Source organism: Amaranthus tricolor, chromosome 2, assembly GCF_026212465.1.
Source record: "Amaranthus tricolor cultivar Red isolate AtriRed21 chromosome 2, ASM2621246v1, whole genome shotgun sequence".
Lineage (NCBI taxonomy): Eukaryota > Viridiplantae > Streptophyta > Magnoliopsida > Caryophyllales > Amaranthaceae > Amaranthus > Amaranthus tricolor.
In genome coordinates, this window is record NC_080048.1 from 13,518,549 (window position 1) to 13,538,494 (window position 19,946).

Consider the following 19,946-nt stretch of genomic DNA (forward strand, 5'->3'; position numbering starts at 1 on the left):
TTCTTTTAAAACTATTACTACTTCCAAAAATTTTAATTACATTTTAAAATTTTTCATTTTAAATAAATTATAAAATATAAATCGAGAGTCTTTTAATTTATTTATTTCGATTGAGTTGATCGGGGTATTAATTTGAGATATATTATTTTATCGTGTAGACAGCGAATTTGTAGACAAAGATTATTAGGAGCGTACGTTTGTCTAGGATCGCGTTACAAGGTAATTCTTAATGACCATCTAATTACGGCTATCCCGTTAGTATTCTGTTCTAAGTGATAATTAATATGTTTAAATGGAATGCATGATTTTATATGACATTATTTTGTATGATATTATGTTTTATATATTCTCAAATTATATTTACTATTGTATTTGTCAAACTTGTATAATTACTATTTTGATAAAATTTATATTATTATTTTGATAACGAAATTAGATACGGTTTAATTTGTAAGAGAAATATTTATGATATAATTCCTATTGCGACCAATTGATGTTAGAATGGTGATTTGGAAAATGAGATTTCAGTTGGATATTCCTGAGATATATATTTATTGCGAAAAATTTATGATGATAAAATAAAATGTATAATGTATGTTTTTTTATATGTTTGTGTGCTCGCAACTAATTATTAAAATATATTAAATCACGTAAAGTGTAACACGAGGAAAATGAAGCTCTTATATTTGTTGTGATCCAAGTATAAGAGTGTTGAACAAGTTGCCTTGTTTGGTTAGTATAGCTGCCGACAAGTTATTAAATCTGCTACTTGATACGATGTTTGGTCTTCCTTCTATTTATTGTGATCCAAGTAGAATGGATGTGCACACTATGGTTACCTAGACTACTCTGCTGGCCTTGTTTAATTATTTGGGGTTACGACCTCTTGATGAAGTAGGTGTAGAGGTAAAGCCTCGGCCTACTGGCGTTCTCGTTCCCTCAAATTAAAAATTGATTATGTGTTTATCATTATCAAATCTTAAATTAATAAATTGGTTTATGTGATATTATATATATTGTTTTCACAAATTGTTTTTTTTAAACCCAGATATATATTATTTTCTAAAATTATTTTCAATTTGATGATATTTTATTTTCTTAAATCATTTTCAAACTTAATCGTTTTGTGGGATGGAGTTGGAATTACTCAATTTCCTGATTTTGGGAGTTTTTTCCTTATTTTTCTTGCATTCTTATGTTGCAAGTTATTGATTGCGTGGGAATCGTGGAGTGAGGATCACCTAGAAACATAGCTTTTATTAGTCGCATTTCAGTTTAAATTTTATCTTAAGTTATTTAAATTTTATATGGACATAGATTGCGTATCGGTCTTTTCTTATGTTGTAAGAACCTTTGTTGGATTTAAAGTTATTAAATTATTTCTTAGTCGTTAATCCTTATATTTATTTTAGAAATAGATGTGGCGGTAACACTCCCATGAGTAGGTTTTGGCTCATGTTTTTCATTAAAGGTGTTTTCAAAAGTTCTTCATATTTTGAGGGTGTTACAAAGTGGTATCAGTAGCTTAGGTTTGTTTTTGTCAAATCTTAGGGTCGTTTAGGATTTGAAGTTTATAAAGGCTTAAATTAAAAATAGGTTAAATGGTACAAGGTAAAATTATTTTAAATAATTTAAGTAAGTTACCTATAAAAACAAATTATGAGAGTGGGGACGAATGGGTTTATTGTTTTGAAGTACTTTTAAGTACTCAGTGGTAGTGTGTTATTTCTTTTAATTATATTTTCGTTGTCTTTCGTTTTTTTTGTTAGACGCCTCCATTCCATTGCACTGCTAGAAAAAGTGTTAGAAATTTTTGTGATGCATCGTACCTCCTTTCTATGAAAGAAGGAGAACCCATTTCCTCATATATATATCGTCTCCATGTAAGCATGGAGAACTGCCACCTAAATAAGTATCATGGCAACTCTGATTATAACACATCACCTAAGCAAGTAGATGTCCTTATTCGAACCTTAAGGGATGTAGGCCCTTATGCCGGACTTCAGAAAGAATACAACGACATAATTAAAAACGGGAGACCCAATTGGGAAAGGTATTTGGATGAAAATGAGAAATTGTTCCTTACTCTAGAATATTTAGAAAAGAGGATGATCGATGCTAAGGCGAAGTGGATTTATAATGTATCCGGGAGCTGCTATGACTACGAGGATGAGAGTGACAGGGAAAATGATAACACCTATACCATACATATACTTATTCTATCTGAAGATGAAGAAAACTATGAACCTAAGGAGGACTATGTGGAAGATCCTGAGGAGGATTTTGAGGAAGAGCCAGTTCGAAAGTGATTTTGATGATTACTTGTTAACTAGAAAATTAGGATAGGTTGAAATTTGTTAGCTTTAGATTATTTTGCAAGTTGTCTTTATTTTTGAACAATGTTGATTTTTTTATTACCATTGGATTATTATTTGAAAATTTTTATTAATGAATATTTTCATGAGTCTTTTTATGTTGTGTGTGCAAATTGTTTCCTTGTCTTTTATTTCAATCTTGAATATTGAGAATAAGTGCGTATGAACCTGATGGAAACGTTAGTAGTAAACGCTTAGTTTCTTATATAGGCAGCCTATGCAATACCCGAACGTTTACACTCGATCTCGCAGGCGTCAACAAGCAAATAACATGGCCGAAACACCTGAATAATTAGCAGCTAGAGTGAGGGTACTTGAGCAGTTTTCACAAAACGTAGGATTACTAGTGCAAAACCAAGCTAACAATATGAAAAATGGACATGATAATCCCCAAGCTATCTTGGCTAAGAAGATTGCCACTTTAAAACGCCCTATCGTTGTTGGGAAAGAGAACCCTATGCTATTAGTGAATTGGCTACGTGACATGGAGAAAATCTTTACTGCAAATGGAACACCTGATGCTCAAAAGGTTAACCCAACCACGTTTTACCTACGTCAGGATGCCGACACATGGTTGGAAATTGAGGGACAAACCATTAGTAACCAACCAAACTTTGACTGGGATTCTTTTAATGTTGTTATTAGAGGTCGATTCTTTCCTGAACACATTAGAAGAAAAAAGTGCAGTGAATTTAATAGGTTGAACCAAGGGAAGTTTATGAGTGTTAAGGAATATGCCCAAAAGTTTAATGAATATGCTAAGTTTTGCCCTAACATGGTCCCTGATGAAGTTTCTAAGGCACAAAAATTTGAGGATGGTTTAGCTTTCAGGATACAAACTAGGTTAGGAGGAAGTACTTCATTTACCCTTGTGGAGGCTTATTCTAAGGCTTGTAATATGGAGAGGATCTTACAAAAAGAAGAAGATGTTTTAGGTAGAATCAAGAGGAAAGACCAAAGTAATGCGGATAGTCAAAGTAATGATAAAAGACCTCGTTTTGGGGACGATAAGGGTAATGGTAGGAACAATCACCACGGAGAGGGATAAAACAATAGGAACTACCAAAACCCTAGGAAAAATTTAAACCAACAAAGAATGGTAATCAGAGGGCCTGGGTCTGCAAGAAATGTTATGCTTGTGGCGAAGCTGGACATAAGGCTAATTATTGTCCTAAGAGGCAAGGTGGAAATCAACTAGGGCTGAATGGACACAACAAGGGCTATAACAACAATGGAGGAGGACACAGGAACCAAAACTTCAACAATCGCTCCAATAATATTCAAGCAGGAAATGGTTTAGCAAATGACAAGTACAACGCCAACAACAATCAGAACAACAATGGCAACAACGGAATGGAGGACGCACTTTCAATGGGAGAGCAAGAGTGAAGCTGATTCAAACGCCAACGTTGTGACGGGTACTTTTCTTGTAAACTCTAAACCTGGTTTTGTACTCTTTGGTTCCGGAGCTTCACATTCCTTTTTATCTCAATCTTTTATCGAAAAACATTCCTTTAAACCTTCTTCCTCATGTCAAGCTAAGGTAACCACACCCTCAGGTGAAACCTTTCTTAGCAAGAACCTTTACTTACGAATGCCTATTGTTATCTCTGAAACCGAGCTACCCGCGAACCTTATTTAATTTAATTCAAAAGACTTTGATTTGGTTCTAGGGATGGATTGGTTAAAGAAGTATCAGGCTAAAATCCTTTGTGCTAAACAGAGAATTACCTTTAGAGGCCCTAAGGGAAATAAACTAACCTACCAAGAAACTGCTTTCGAACCACCTAAGACTAAGCTTATCTTCGTCTTAAATCTTCAGACCCATCTTAGGAAAGGCTACCCCGTATATTTGTGCCAAGTGAAGGACACAAGCATGAAGGAGGACGAGTTAGAAGAAGTACTTGTAGTTAAGGATTTTGTTAACGTGTTCCCAGATGAGATTCCAGAGATGCCACCTGTGAGGGAGTTAGACTTCAAGATTGATTTAGTTCCAGGAACAAGACTCATTTCAAAGGCACCTTATAGGATCTATTCGATCAACTTAGGGGTGCAGGAGTATTTTCAAAGATTAATTTGAGATCAGGTTATCATCAATTACGAATTGCAGAAGAATATATAGCCAAAACAGCTTTTCAAACGAGGTATGGCCATTATGAGTTCACAATCATGCCCTTTGGACTCACTAATGCGCCTGCTGTCTTTATGGATCTTATGAATAGGACTTTCTAGCCTTATTTAGATAATGTTGTAGTTGTTTCTATTGATGATATTTTAGTATACTCTATGAATCGAGAAGAGCATGAGGCTGATTTGAGGAAAGTTTTAGAGATTTTAAGAGATGTATGCCAAGTTTTCAAAATGTTAATTCTGGTTGGAAAAAGTAGCATTTTTGGGGCATGTAATTACAAAGGATGGAGTAATGGTAGATCCCTCGAAGGTTCAAGTAGTAATGAACTGGCCTACACCCACTAATGTGACAGAAGTGAGAAGTTTCTTAGGTCTAGCCATATACTATAGGTGATTTGTGAAGAATTCTCGACAATCGCTCAGCCTATCACTAATTTGAGGAAGAAGACCACTAAGTTTCAATGGGATGAGAAGTGTGAAACGACATTCCAAGAGTTGAAATCAAGGTTTACTTCTGCTCCTGTGCTGACTTTAAGAGTGGAGAATATGAAGTTTATACAGACGCATCTAAGAATGGACTAGGTTGTGTGTTGATGCAAGATGGGAAAGTGGTAGCATATGCTTCACGACAAATTAAGTAGCATGAGAAGAATTACCCCACACATGACTTAGAGTTGGGAGTTGTAGTCTTTGCATTGAAAATTTGGAGACATTATTTATTTGGAGTAAAGTGCAAGATTTATACCGATCACAAGAGTTTGAGGTTCTTGTACACTCAAAAGGAGTTGCATATGAGACAAAGATGATGGTTATAACTCATTAAGGATTATGATCTGGATTTGAAGTATTGTGAAGGAATGACAAACAAAGTAGCTGATGCTCTAAGTAGGAAGTCAAGTCATACAATGAATGCATTAATTTTAGCAGATGAGTTGTGTGAAGAGATTCGTAGGATGAACTTAGAAGTGGTTGAGCATGGATATTTGGGTACTCAATTGAATGGAATGACGATTGAATCCGATATTTTTAAGGAAATTAGAGTGAAGCAAGTTACGGATAACTGGTTAACTAAATTGAAGAAGTTGAAGGAGGTTGGTCAAGCACCTGAGTTCGAAAGTGATGAAAATGGCATAATGAAGTATAAAGGAAGATGGTGCATACCGCATGACGAGGATCTTAAGACTAAGATTATGACTGAAGCCCATAATTCCCCATACTCAATACATCCTGGTGGTGATAAGATGTACAAGGATCTTAAGAAGAACTTTTGGTGGCCCAACATGAAGCGTGAAGTTGCAGGCTTTATGGCGAAGTGTCTAACGTGTCAGAAGGTGAAAATTCAACATATGAAACCGGGGAGAAAATTAAAACCATTAGAAGTACCTGGATGGAAATGGGAGTCGATTTCAATGGACTTTGTAGTAGGATTTCCAAAGTCGAAAACAGAAAAGAATGTCATATGGGTGATATTGGATCGATTACCAAAATCAGCAAGGTTTATAGCTATGAAGAATAATTGGACAATGCAACAAATGGCGGACGCGTATTTTCAGGAGGTAGTGAGATTGCATGGTGTGCCTAAGGACATGGTATCAGATAGAGATTCGAGAAGTCTGTCCAAATTTTGGAAGATGCTACAAGAAGCAGTGGGCACAATACTAAAGTTCAGTACTGCATTTCATCCAGCAACAGACGGTCAAACTGAGAGAACGATTCAGACTCTTGAGGATCTGTTAAGAGCATGCGTTATGGATTTTGGTGGATCATGGGAGGATAATTTGATGTATGTAGAGTTTCCTTAAAGTTATAGTTTTCATTCTACCATAGGAATGGCACCTTACGAAGCTCTATATGGGAGAAAGTGTAGGAGTCCTATATGCTGGGATGATGTAAATGGGTCGATGTGACTAGGACCAGAAATGGTTGAGGAGACTACAAAGAAGATAACGATGATTTAGGAACGTATAAGGGGTGCGCAAGATCGTCAAAAGTTGTATGCAGACAAAGGAAGGAGAGCATTAAAGTTTGAAGTAGGTGAAAAAGTTTTGCTCAAAGTGTCATCAACCAAGGGTGTCATGAGATTTGGTAGGAAGGGTAAGTTGAGTCCTCGTTTTATAGGTCCTTATGAAGTATTTGAACGAATTGGGGAAGTAGTCTATAGATTAGCCTTACCTATGAACCTAGCCAAAGTCCACAATGTCTTCCATGTATCCCAACTCCGAAAATATGTCCATGACCCTTCCCATATCATACAACCTGAAACCATTGAACTTGATGAAACCCTTACCTTTGAAGAAAAACCAATAAAAATCCTTGATACCAAAACAAGATGTACCCGGAACAAGGAAATTAAGTTGGTTAAGATATTATGGACGAACCAACAAAACGGAGAAGCCACATGGGAAACCGAAGTTGACATGAGAAAGCGATACCCCAAACTTTTCGAACATGTATGTTGAGTTTCGAGGACGAAACTTTTTAAAATAGGGGGGTGATGCGAGTCTATCAAACCGTCCAATTTCTTTTAGTACTTCAGTATTTAACTTTAAGTTCGAGGACAAACTTTTGTTTTAAGGGGGAATGTATGTAACATCCGCTTTATTTTTTTTAAAATAAATATAATAATAATAATGATAATTAAATAAAATGGTAATAATAAATCTATAAAAACAAATTTCAGAAATTTAAAAAAAAAAAATAACTCCCCATTAACATATAACTTTCCACTTCTTCCTCTAAATCTTATAACTAACCTCATTTACCCACTATAAATTAAACCAATTACCCTTAATTCATTCACATTATTACTCACACTTCCTTTTACTCCTACAAACTACTTCCTCCATCTTCCAATTGCTTAAAATTTAATCAAGAAAAGGCAAGATTTTGATATTAAAGGTATGAGTTTCATCTATTTGTTAGAAATTATTTTTATTCAAAACCCAAATAAATTTATGCTATTAATTGAAAGCCACCCATCTTTTATTTGAAAATTGGAAAAAACAAAAAAGGTATTTCTCACCTTAGTTTTGCGGCGATATGGCAGTCACCGGAATACCACCGGCGTGCGACGGCGGCCACCGAAGCCACCGCCGGCCGGCACTTTTTTCCTTCTCCCTCTTTCTCTCTCTCTCTCCCTTTCTCCTCCTCTCTCTTCTTTCACCTGTTTCTTTTCGTGGGTATTGGTAACCAGTACGAAATTTCCTAAGTTTTCTAAAGCACCTTTATATATATATATTCTTTTTTTATAATCCTTTTACTAATCTTTAAAATTTTAACTACATTTTAATATTTGTCATTTTAAATAAATTATAAAATATAAATCGAGAGTCTTTTAATTTATTTATTTCGATTGGGTTGATCGGGGTATTAATTTGAGATACATTATTTTATCGTGTAGACAGCGAATTCGTAGACAAAGATTATTAGGAGCGTACGTTTGTCTAGGATCGCGTGACAAAGTAATTCTCAATATCAATCTAATTAGGACTATCCCGTTAGTATTATGTTTTAAGTGATAACTAATGTGTTTAAATGGGATGCATGATTTTATATGACATTATTTTGTATGATATTACGTTTTATATATTCTCAAATTATACTTACTTTTATTTTTGTCAAACTTGAATTTATAATTACTATTTTGATAAAATTTATATTATTATTTTGATAACGAAATTAGATACGGTTTAATTTGGAAGAGAAATATTTATGATATTAATTCCTATTGCCACCAATTGATGTTAGAATGTTGATTTGGAAAATGAAATTTCAGTTGGATATTCCTGAGAAATGAAGTATAACACGAGGGAAATGAAGCTCTTATATTTGTTTTGATCCAAGTGTAAGAGTGATAAACAGGTTGCATTGCCTTGTTTCGTTAGTATAGCTGCCGACAGATTATTATTTCTGCTACTTGATACGATGTTTGGTTTTCCTTCTATTTGTTGTGATCCAAGTAGAAGGGGTGTGCACACTACGGTTACTTGGACTACTCTGCTGGCCTTGATTAATTATTTGGGGTGACGACCTCTTGATGAAGTAGGTATAGGGGTAAAGCCTCAGCCTACTGGCGTTCTCGTTCTCTCAAATTAAAAATTGATTATGTGTTTGTCATTATTAAATATCAAATTAATAAATTGATTTTTGTGATATTATATATATTGTTTTCAAAAATTGTGTTTTTTTTAAACTCATCTATATATTATTTTCTAAAATTATTTTCAATTTGATTATATTTTATTTTCTTAAATCATTTTCAAACTTAATCGTTTTATGAGATGAAGTTGAAATTACTCAATTTCCTGATTTTGGGAGTTTTTCCCTTGTTTTTCTTGCATTCTTATGTTGCAGGTTATTGATTGTGTGGGAATCGTGGAGTGAGGATCACCTAGAAACATAGCTTTTTTTAGAGTCGTATTTCAGTTTAAATTTACCTTAAGTTGTTTAAATTTTATATGGACATAGATTGCGTTTCAGTCTTTTCTTATGTTGTAAGACCCTTTGTTGTATTTAAAGTTATTAAGTTATTTCTTAGTCGTTAAGCCTTACATTTAATTTATTAGAAATAGATGTGGTGGTAACACTCCCATGAGTAGGTATTGGCTCATGTTTTTCATTAAAGGTGTTTTCAAAAGTTCAACCTATTCTTAGGGTGTTACATATATCCTCTAAATGTTCAACAATCCTCCCCCATTTAGTGTATAACAAACCTCCTTCTTCCTTTACACATAAAGTATATAAATTCGTTTCATGCATCAATGCTAATGTCCGTATGGATCGAATTAACGCCTAGTATAAAACACTTCACAGGTGATCGAACTAGAATGATGTCCCTACGGATTGAATCAACTAGCCCATCCAACTACTTGAAGGTTTAAATACGCACATAACCAATAACACATTGTCATTTACCTTGACACATTATATAGGGCTGTGTCCATATCTATTCATAAGTTTATCATAGTCGGATATGTCAATCTTGACTACCTGAAGCGGCCAAAACTTCAAACTTATATAGGTAGGTTCTCACTTCGTAAAACAGATCCCCATGATAGGATACCACCAAGCGCTCTTCAACCCTTGACCTTGAGGAATTAAGCGACTATCTTGTCATCACGATCTAAAGCAACTATGGGTTATTCATCCTTGTTGCTTTCAAAGACTTTAAACGAATTTACCATATTGAATTCAAGACACAATGCTACATGTGTGTGAATTAGGACTTTCCTTTAAACTTTTTGACATAAATTGATCTCAATTGACGCTTGTTCAATTGAAACCTTACTCATGGCTTTAGTGAAAAACTCAACCAAATTGAACTTGGTGTTCACATAGTCAAGAGTTATGACCCCATGAATGATAAGATCTTGCACTAGACTGTGTCTAAGAGCAATGTGTCTCGACTTAACATAATACACTTGACTGTAAGCTCTTCCCAAAGCCGTTGTGCAATCTGTATGAATTGCCACCGGTGAAATTGGCTTTGGCAACAAAGGTATCTCAAATATAAGATTCCTTAACCACTCCGCTTCATTTGCTACCGAGGCGAGTGCAATGAAATCCGCAGATATAGTGGAATCTGCTATTACCGTTTGTTAGCCGAAAGCTCATCAAATGGAAACTCCCCCGTAAACAAAAACCCAACCACTAGTTGAAGAATTATCCTTCATTTGGAAGAATTTAGACATCAAAATCCTTTGTCTCTTGGATATTTACTAAACTAGTACCAAAGATGAGCATGTCATCCACGTATAAGCAAATGATAACTCCATTGCCATGGTTATAGAATTTGCAATAGACGCATTTATCCGCTTGATTCAACTTGAATCCACAGGACAATATAGTTTCATCAAACTTTTGATGCCATTGTTTTGGTGCTTGTTTAAGTCCATATAATGACTTAACAAGTTTACACATCTTATTTTCTTGTCCTTTCATAACAAATCTTTCGGGTTGTTTCATGTAAACTTCCTCATCTAGCTCACCATATAAGATTGCGGTTTTGACATCCGTTTGATGAATCTCTAGATGATAAATTGTAGCCAATGCTACCAACAACCTAATGGTGGTTATTCTTGCAACTGGTGCATATGTATCGAAATAATCGATTCCTTGATTTTGTCTAATACTATGTCGTGCCACTAAGCGGGCCTTGAACTTATCAATAATTTATTATTTTTTTTTCATTTGCTTGATTGCATCACTAGAACTCAATGGGTCACTTTCCATATTAGAGAAATATGAAACACTAGAAGTTATATTATTCTAGTACCTTCGACCAAAAAATATTCATTAAGTTACCTTACTTTGCATTTTCCTTGAAAGTTAAAAAACTTTCTTTGTTAGTTTACACTTAGAGGTTTTATCATTCCCTCCCCCATTTGTAAACATTCAATCACAAATAGAATTGATAATTCTTTGTAATTTAATTCAAAACGGAATTTCATACATATAATTATGTATAACTTGATTTAATTAATTACATTATTACAAACTAGTAATAGTAAATAAATTATTAAATGGAATTTATTTACCATAGTATACATTTTATGCTTAATGCATAAAATACATTATCATACCACTTGATAATTTACCTGTCTTAAATGACACAATTTTATAAGTAGATACTTATAAGTAATTCATAGTTATTAAAATAAATCAACTTATTACGTATAATTTATGAATAAATTATACACCATCTATTTACTTATATGGATCAAATAAACATACCAAAATTATTATTACAAACTAGTAATAATAATTTGATTTATAAACATTATGCAATTTTAATCATCATAAAACATAATTTGCAAAATCTATGCAAATTATTCTCTTATATAGAATAACATTGATTTCATAACTATTTTCATAAGTAATGATAAAAACAACCACTTACTTATAATTTCAACATTGTTGAATTATACATAATAATTTAAATGTAATTATTATAATAATGGTCCAACCATATTAAATTTAGATTAAATATGTTTCTTATACACAAATATGTATATCCATATGACATAAAAATTCTACCCCTTAATCTTAGTTATTATAACTAGATTGACTTGGGTAATTACACAACTCATTTGAGTATGTCAAAAAAAATCATTACTCTTTTTATTTATTATTAGTTTTTGAATAAATTTGGGTAAATAAAATATATGTCACCTTAATTTATGTCTCATCATCTGAGATATTTGACAAAAGTCAATAAATTTATCATTTACTTAACTAACCACAAATATGGTTACATCAATTAAATTGATACTTTAATTCATAATTAGAACAATGAAATAAAAAAATTACAAATTAAAAAACTGAGATTAATCAAAAGTACCGCTAAACAAAATTATCATACCTTTGTTTTTGATGCTACACGACATACATCAATTATCAACATAATAAAACAAAATTAATCACTTTCTTTAAACACGCCTCATGAAGAATTAATTTCATCAAGTGTGGAACATTATCATACTTTAATCAATCAATATTCAATAAAACACATACTTAAAGTATACTTGGCAATTTTAATTTATATATAATATATAAATCTTAACATTGTAGTACTTTAATTCCATCCTACAAAAAATTTCATTGCCTTATTAACCATGATCATCACATGAATAGATTTCTATTATCTTTTCTTAATTAATTATTAAGTAAAATAACACTTTATGATTTCCATCATAAATCTTTATCATCAAAATAACACATACCCACTTCTCTAGATCATATCTTTGTAAAATAACACATAAATCTTACTTAATTATTACCCACATGCTTTACTTCAAATTAAAATTTGAACACATGTATATGATCATCCAAAAAAAGGTTTAATTGTATGTAAATACTTTCTCACAATTTTAAACACAAAATATCAAACATAATTTATCATTAATAAATCACAAGAATAAAAAAAGAAAAAAACTTACTTGTTTCAATGATACTTCTTCTTACTAAAGATACCCATGAAATTAAATATTTCATTTCCATCATAAAAAATTCCATCCATAAAAGTTGTCCAAATTGATGAAAAAATATAACGAGATCCTTAACGCTTGCCATCTTTGAAAAAATTATCACGATAGATTATTAGACATATAGAGCAAATACAAATAAAACAAACCGATTTGTATTTCCCTTTGTGTGGATGGCAATAACTCCTTGCTTTGTAGATCACCAAATGGACACCATGAAGAAAAGGTTGCGACAATCAAAGAAGTCGCTCGGAAACTTGATATGAGTAGAAGGCGTTCATACACTTTCCTATTGTGATATTTCTCCCACAAAGATGCTTGGGATGATAAAATGAAATTCGCAATAATATACAATCTACACAACAAAATCCTAGCACAAGGAAAAACAAGAATGAGAGTATTCTTAAGAGAGAAATAAGAATGATATTAAAAATTCAATACATTGAATGTTAATTACTCTCTCAATATTATCTCATGAAAGAAAGAACAAGAATGGAAGTATTCTTAAGAGAGAAATAAAAAATGATATGGAGATGGGATAGAATGTCCCTTAGCATGCGCCCTCTATTTATAGAGCTATACTTCAAACAATTCATCCTTTTGAAACAAAAGTGTTTCATCAAGCAAAGGTTACGAACCAAAGTAAAATTTCACCAAACAAAGCTTACAAACCAAAGTAATGTTTCACCAAGCAAAGTTTAGGAACCAAAGTAATGTTTCACCAAGCAAAGCTTACGAACCAAAGTAATGTTTCACCAAGCAAAGCTTACGAACCAAAGTAATGTTTCATCAAGCAAAACTTATGAATCAAAGTAATGATTCATCAAATTCCTTGAAGCATTTAATTGGACTTATAATATATTTATTTTAATCCCACTACTATACTAAGTATGTAGTATATACAAATTTGCATTTAACTTATCTCAACTAACCTCAGCGACATCACCTTAGATTTGCCTCTAGCAACCCCACTGGGTAAACTACCTACTATTAATAGTAAGTACTAGGATCCAGCTCACCATAAATAAATATGTTTTTTTGTCGATTAATAGTAAATAATTTAAAGACCGCGTCAACTAATTTTTTATTCGCTATCATACTTCTATATTGTATATTTAGTTTATCTTAATTTTTATTTCATGTATTTTCCTTTTGTTTTATTCACTCATTAATCTACAATTTTCATAAATGTCGTCACTCGTCACCTATTTTATTATTTAAATTGAACTTAAAAAACGTTCTGAACTTAAATTGAACATCGAAACAATATGATTGATGAATTTTTTGATTACCTAATTAACTATTAATTATATGATATTTAAATTAATATTAATATTAATATTATTATTTATTAAACTAAAATTATTTCATGCATATTATAATAATTAAACAAAAAATTATTATTGAGTAACTAAATTATTATTATTAATTAACTAAACAGTAAACTTAATTAATATTAATGAACTAACTAATTATTAAGTAAATAAATCAAGAATATTTATACAAAAAAAAATTAGGTTAATTAATTAACAAAAAACTGAAATTTGATACATGTTTACTCTTTTGGCCATAGCAGTTGATAGAATAACATTAATATAAGGATGAGGTAATAAATACTAGACTTCAAGATCTTTCCAACGATATATTTTATGCGCAATTTTGAAAATCTGGCAAAAATTAACGGTCATTTAATGTTTGCTTCTAAAAATAGAAATTTGATGCATGTTCACCTTTTTAGCGATAACGTTTGATAGAAAAATCACATTAATTTATGGTTTGTGGCACTAGACACTATACTTTAAGTGTTATCCAAAAATATATTATATGCCTAATTCTGGCAGCTGAGCGAGAAATGACGATCATTTAAAATTTGCTTCTAAAAAAAATTGATTTATGTTTACTCTTTTGGCGATAATTTTGATAGGAAAACCACTTTCATTTAAGGTTTGCAACATTATAAAACTAGACTTCAAGTGCCTTCCAATGGTATATTTTATGCTCAATTTCAGCAAGTGAGCAAACAATTATGACCGTCTAAAGTTTGCTTTCATTTTTAGTACACGTGTAAATGGACTTAGTCGCACAACATGCACGACTGGACCGCAGTAGAGTCGCACAAAATGCGCGACTAGACAGCTGTAGACTTGCACAAAATGCATGATTGGACCGCGATAGAGTCGCACAAAACACACGTCCAAACAGCGGTAGACTCGCGTGTTTTATGCAACTCTACCACTGTACAGTCGCTTGTTTTGTTGAGACAAGATCTATTAGCCGTGTACTAAAATTCAAAGCAAGTCTTAAACGATTGTCATTTCTCGCTTGGTTGTCGAAATTGGGCATATATTATACCATTAGCAAGTACTTGAACTCTAATTTCTAATGCATCAAACCTTGAATTAATTTGATTTTCCTATCAAATTTTATGGCTAAAAGAGTAAACATGTATCAAATTTCAGTTTTTAGAAACAAACTTTAAACGGTCGTCATTTCTCGTTTGATTGTTGAAATCGGGCGTATAATATATCATCGGAACACCCTTCAAGTGTAGTTTGTAGTTCCGCCAAACTTTCATTAATGTGATTTTCCTATCAAAAGTCATGGACAAAAGAGGGTATCTATCGAATTTCAACCAAAAACTTTTCTTTATCGAATTTCAACACAAAACTTTTCTTCTCTTTTGCTCCTCATCTTTGTATAAATCTTCAACTGAGCTAAAATAAAATAATTAATGAAATAAAAATATAAATATTCATTAAATAAATAAGTTAGATTTAGTGGCACAAAACATGTGACTTGGCCTATGTCAAGTCATACATAATGTGCGACCATGTTCATTTTTCGAATTATTTTTAATTTTTTCTTTTTTAATTACAATTTATTTTTACTATTAATTATTATTATTATTATTATTATTATTATTATTATTATTATTATTATTATTATTATTATTATTAATTTACTTTAATAATAATATTATTTATTTTAATAAAAATGAATTCAAGGGCATTTTTACAATTATATTAAAAAAAGGTGGCAACACAATGAATTGAATGGCGACATTTAAAAAGCGAGCATTTTTATTCAGCTAAAAGCAATGTGTACCTGTGTACTATTATGTGCCGCATGTTTACTATAAAATATAGCAAATATAATTAATATTTAATAAACTACCATACATTATTAATATCTTAAAATTATAAACTAAAACAATTTTTAAAATGTAAAAGTTTCTGGGAAAATTTACTAAGTAAATTTTACCTTAGATGGTTGTTTACTAATAATTCCACATTAAATATATTTTTGAGAAATCCTAATTTCGCACACAATTTTATTCAAAGGACTTGTCGGTTTTGATTACCTCTTGTAGCCCATTTTTTCAAGGAAAAAGAAAAGAAAAAAATATTTTTGCCTCATTTCTAACTCTTAATTGTTAAAAAAAAATTATACTAAGAATTCCCAACAGCCCCTTCCTCCCACCCACCCCGTCCCTCACTAACATTACCTTTGGCTCCTCGGAGAGCACCTTCATGATAGAAGTAGATTTTATCTTTAGGGGGAGAACATTAGAGCAAGTATCAAATTACCTATGCTTGGAGATTATATTAATTCCAAACGATTAAAGCCAAGCACACCATGTTGTGAGCAATGAAGGGGGTGCAACGTGGGCTGACTGCATTGATGGTGTGGCTTCAAGGAAGTAATGAAGGAGGATCTTTGATGTATATTGGTGATGACAAAGAGCAATATAAGAAGATGGATATTGTAACAGTAGCGGCATTCTCGATACAAGATTAACATTTAATAATAATAAAAATAATGTCGAATACAATAATGTTGCGGAAGTCTCAAATGCCTAACTGCGCCACAATAATGCGATCAAACACAGTCGGTTGTACGGTAATGGCTCCCAAATACTAACCAATCTCACTATGGCTATAGATCTCCAATCCCAAACTCTGAATCTCTCTATATAACTCTTGGCGTACCGACATAACAACATTAACTGAAACTCTAGGTCTCCTACTTAAAGTGTCTGCCACCTTGTTGGCCTTTCCCGGGTGATAAATAATCTCCAAATCATAATCCTTAATAACCTCGAGCTACCGTCTCTGTCGCATATTCAACTCCTTTTAATTAAAGACATACTTCAAATTCAGATGGTCGGTATAGATCTTACAAGGCAACCCATATAAACAATTTCTTCACAATTTCAACGCAAAAATCACTGCTGCAAGCTCAATATCATGAACGGGGTAGTTAAATCTGGCCTCAACTGTCTAGAGGCATAGGCAATGACTTTCCCTTCCTGCATAAAAACACATCTTAAACCCTCAAAAGAAGCATCACAATAAACCTCAAAAGCGTTACTACAGTCAGGCATGACTCAGATGGGGGCGGTAGTTAACTTCTTCTTCAATTCTTCAAAAGCAATTGTGTGTCGATCACACCACTGAAATCTAATTCCATTTTTCAACAAATCAAACATGGGGTGATCAACCTTAGAAAAATTTTCCACATACTTCTTATAATAACCAGCTAGTCCTAAAAAACTTTTGACTTTGGTTACCTTTTTCGGAATCGGCCACTCAATTATTGATATAATTTTGTCAACGTCTACAAAAATGCCCTTCTTCGACACTATATGTCCCAAAAATGCAATCTACTGTAACTAGAATTCACACTTTGAAAATTTCCAAAACAATTTCAACTTTCTCAAAAGTTCCAAAATAGTCATCAAATGCTCCTCATGCTCCTCTCTACTGCTCGAATATATAAGAATGTCATCAATAAAAACTACTGGAAACTTATCCATGTTTGGATGAAAATATCTCTACATCAAATCCATAAAGGGTGCTAGTGCGTTTGTTAACCCAAAAGGCATTACCATAAACTCATAGTGCCCATATCTGGTTTGAAAGGTTGTCTTTGGGATATCCTCATCTGCTATTCGTAACTGGTGATACTGGGACCTCAAATAAATCTTAGAAATTATCTAAGCACCCCTCAATTAGTCAAACACATCATCAATGCAGGGCAACGAGTAACGGTTCTTGATCGTGATCTTGTTGATCTCCCTATAATCGATACATAACCTTATAGAGCCATCCTTTTTTTTCATAAGCAAAACTGGGGCTCACCATAGTGAAACACTGGGGCGAATAAAACCCTTCTCCAACATCTCATCTAATTGCTTTTGAAGTTCAGCAAACTATGCTGGGGCAAGGCGGTATATAGTTTTAGAAATAGGGGTAACTTCAGGAATCAAATCAATGAGGAAATCGACCTCTCTCCTCGTGGGTAAACCTGCTAACTCCTCTAGAAATACATTGTGGAAATCACAAGCAACCGGAGTTTCTTCAAGTCCCGGTCTGGTCTTATCCTCCTCACTAGAGATGAAATACAAATATCCTTCCGTACCCGCTATAATCATATCCATGCCCTGCATTGCCAAAATTGTTGGCATAGGGGACCCACAACTCTGACTGATCAAGCACTCCCCTTTTGGAGTTCTAACCCTCACGATCTGCACTCTACATAAAATTTTCGCTCGATGACGACTCAACCAATCCATCCCCTAAATGATGTTGTATGTACCCAACTTGAATACTATAAGATCTGCTATGTGACTAATACCCGAAATCTCAAAGAGGGCATTAGGAAAGACACGGTTGCATAAGAATGGTGATTCGTGGGGTAGTTAAATTTGAAGGTGAAAGTTAAATGGTTTGATGGAGATAGATGATCTTTGAAGAAAGGATGTGGATAAAAAGGATACGATCGGCTCCCGAATCAAAAAGAACATGAGATGATAACCCTCCTACGGTGAAGTGACCAAAAATAACTTTACCCTCATATTTCAGGTGAAGATCTTCGACGTGCTCCCTGATAGCATGAAGTCCCACGAGCCTCCTCGAAGAACCTTCCTGAACAGCAGGTCTAGAAGGGGCTGATCCCCTCGGGGCACTAAAATCCTTGGCTCCAGACTGAATACCTGAAGAGCACTAGGTAGAGATATGACCCTCCTTCTTGCATCAATAACAGACAACCTTGCCAATGCAAGATCTCCTCCCCCTGATGTCTTAACCACATAAACGGCACTTCCATATAGTCGGCTTTGATGAGTTTCCTGGTTGAAATGATTTGTTGTTGGGTCTCTTGTTGTGGTTGTTGGGGTTGCTGTTGTTGCCGCTAGTGAATTTCCTCTTCCTTGTCTAAAATTACCTCAAACTCCAAGGCTCGGCCATATAAATCCTGGAAATAAGTGTAGTGAGCCACCCCTCTTCTGAATCTTGACATTAAGACCCTCAAAGAACCAGGATGCTTGGGCCTCGTCGGTTGTTGACCACCTCAGATTCAAAACGTGTAAGCTCATTGAACTTACTAGTATACTCTATGATGCTCAGAGGTCCCTGACGAAGAATTAAGAATTCATTCTCCTTGCGTCTCTGAAGTGATGGCGGGTAGAATTGCCTGCGAAGAGTTTGGAGGAAGTCGTTATAAGATGAATCGACCATATTGTCCTTGATAATGCGCCACCTTAGCTCAGCCAGGCCGGTAAGATTAAAAGAGACCATTCTGATCTTCAGATTGTTGGGACAATTGATGACCTCAAATAATTTCTCCATCTCGGAGAACCAGATTTCGAAAATGATTGGTCGGTTGTCCCCTCGTACCGGGACGGGTAGTGGTGCGCCATGTTCATGAAGTACTTCCCATCGTTGTTTGGCTGTTGTTGCACCTGATTTTCCATAAGAATAAGTAATCGCTCATTGGTGCACTCCATCGAGCTAGTTGTGCTTCTAGCTCTCGGGTCCTAGCCTCGTAATCAGTTGTCACGTCATTGCTCACCTAAAATTTTTATACATGTGATTGTCACATTAACTTAATTAATCTAGCACGTAATTTTTCCACACAGTCACACAAGCACAAAAGATTCAGATAAAGAAAATTTGAAAAGACTTGTTTTAAATAAAAAAGTCATTTGAAATTCGCTTTCAAAGAAATTTGGCTATTGAGAACATCCTTTCACATGGAATTAAAATTCCAAAATTCGAGTAACTTTCGCTCTGATACCACGTGGAACAGTACTGGCATTCTCGATACAATATTAACATTTAATAACAATAATAATGTCTAATACAATAATGTTGCTGAAGTCTCAAATTAATGTCGAACTGTGAAAAAAACTTCAAATCATACAAACTAAAATTTGTTTTAAATAATATAGTAAAATATTACATTTGATAAGAAATATTGTTTGTTCAAAATAAAAAGAGATACATCATCATCAAGTCATCATGAAAGGTACAAAAAGCAGCTAAGTTCTCGATATATCGTAAATGTTGTGACCTGGATCGAAACCTGAAGCTCAACCTTCTTGCATGTCATCCATGATACGGATGACAGCTGTTTAAATCAGAATCAGTGCCTAACGCCGAGTACAAACGCCTCAACA

General features: G+C 33.4%; 1 protein-coding gene across 1 annotated transcript; it reads left to right on the forward strand.

Moving 5' to 3' along the window:
- Positions 1-2,742: 2,742 nt before the first annotated feature.
- LOC130805547 (uncharacterized) lies at positions 2,743-3,423 on the forward strand. Its single transcript, XM_057670325.1, has one exon. It carries the CDS (start codon positions 2,743-2,745, stop codon positions 3,421-3,423), a length of 681 nt encoding a protein of 226 aa, XP_057526308.1.
- Positions 3,424-19,946: the final 16,523 nt, after the last annotated feature.

What these genes read in the sequence shown, in the direction of transcription:
- LOC130805547 (XM_057670325.1), top strand. Translation starts at nt 2,743, where the DNA reads ATGAAAAATGGACATGATAATCCCCAAGCTATCTTGGCTAAGAAGATT.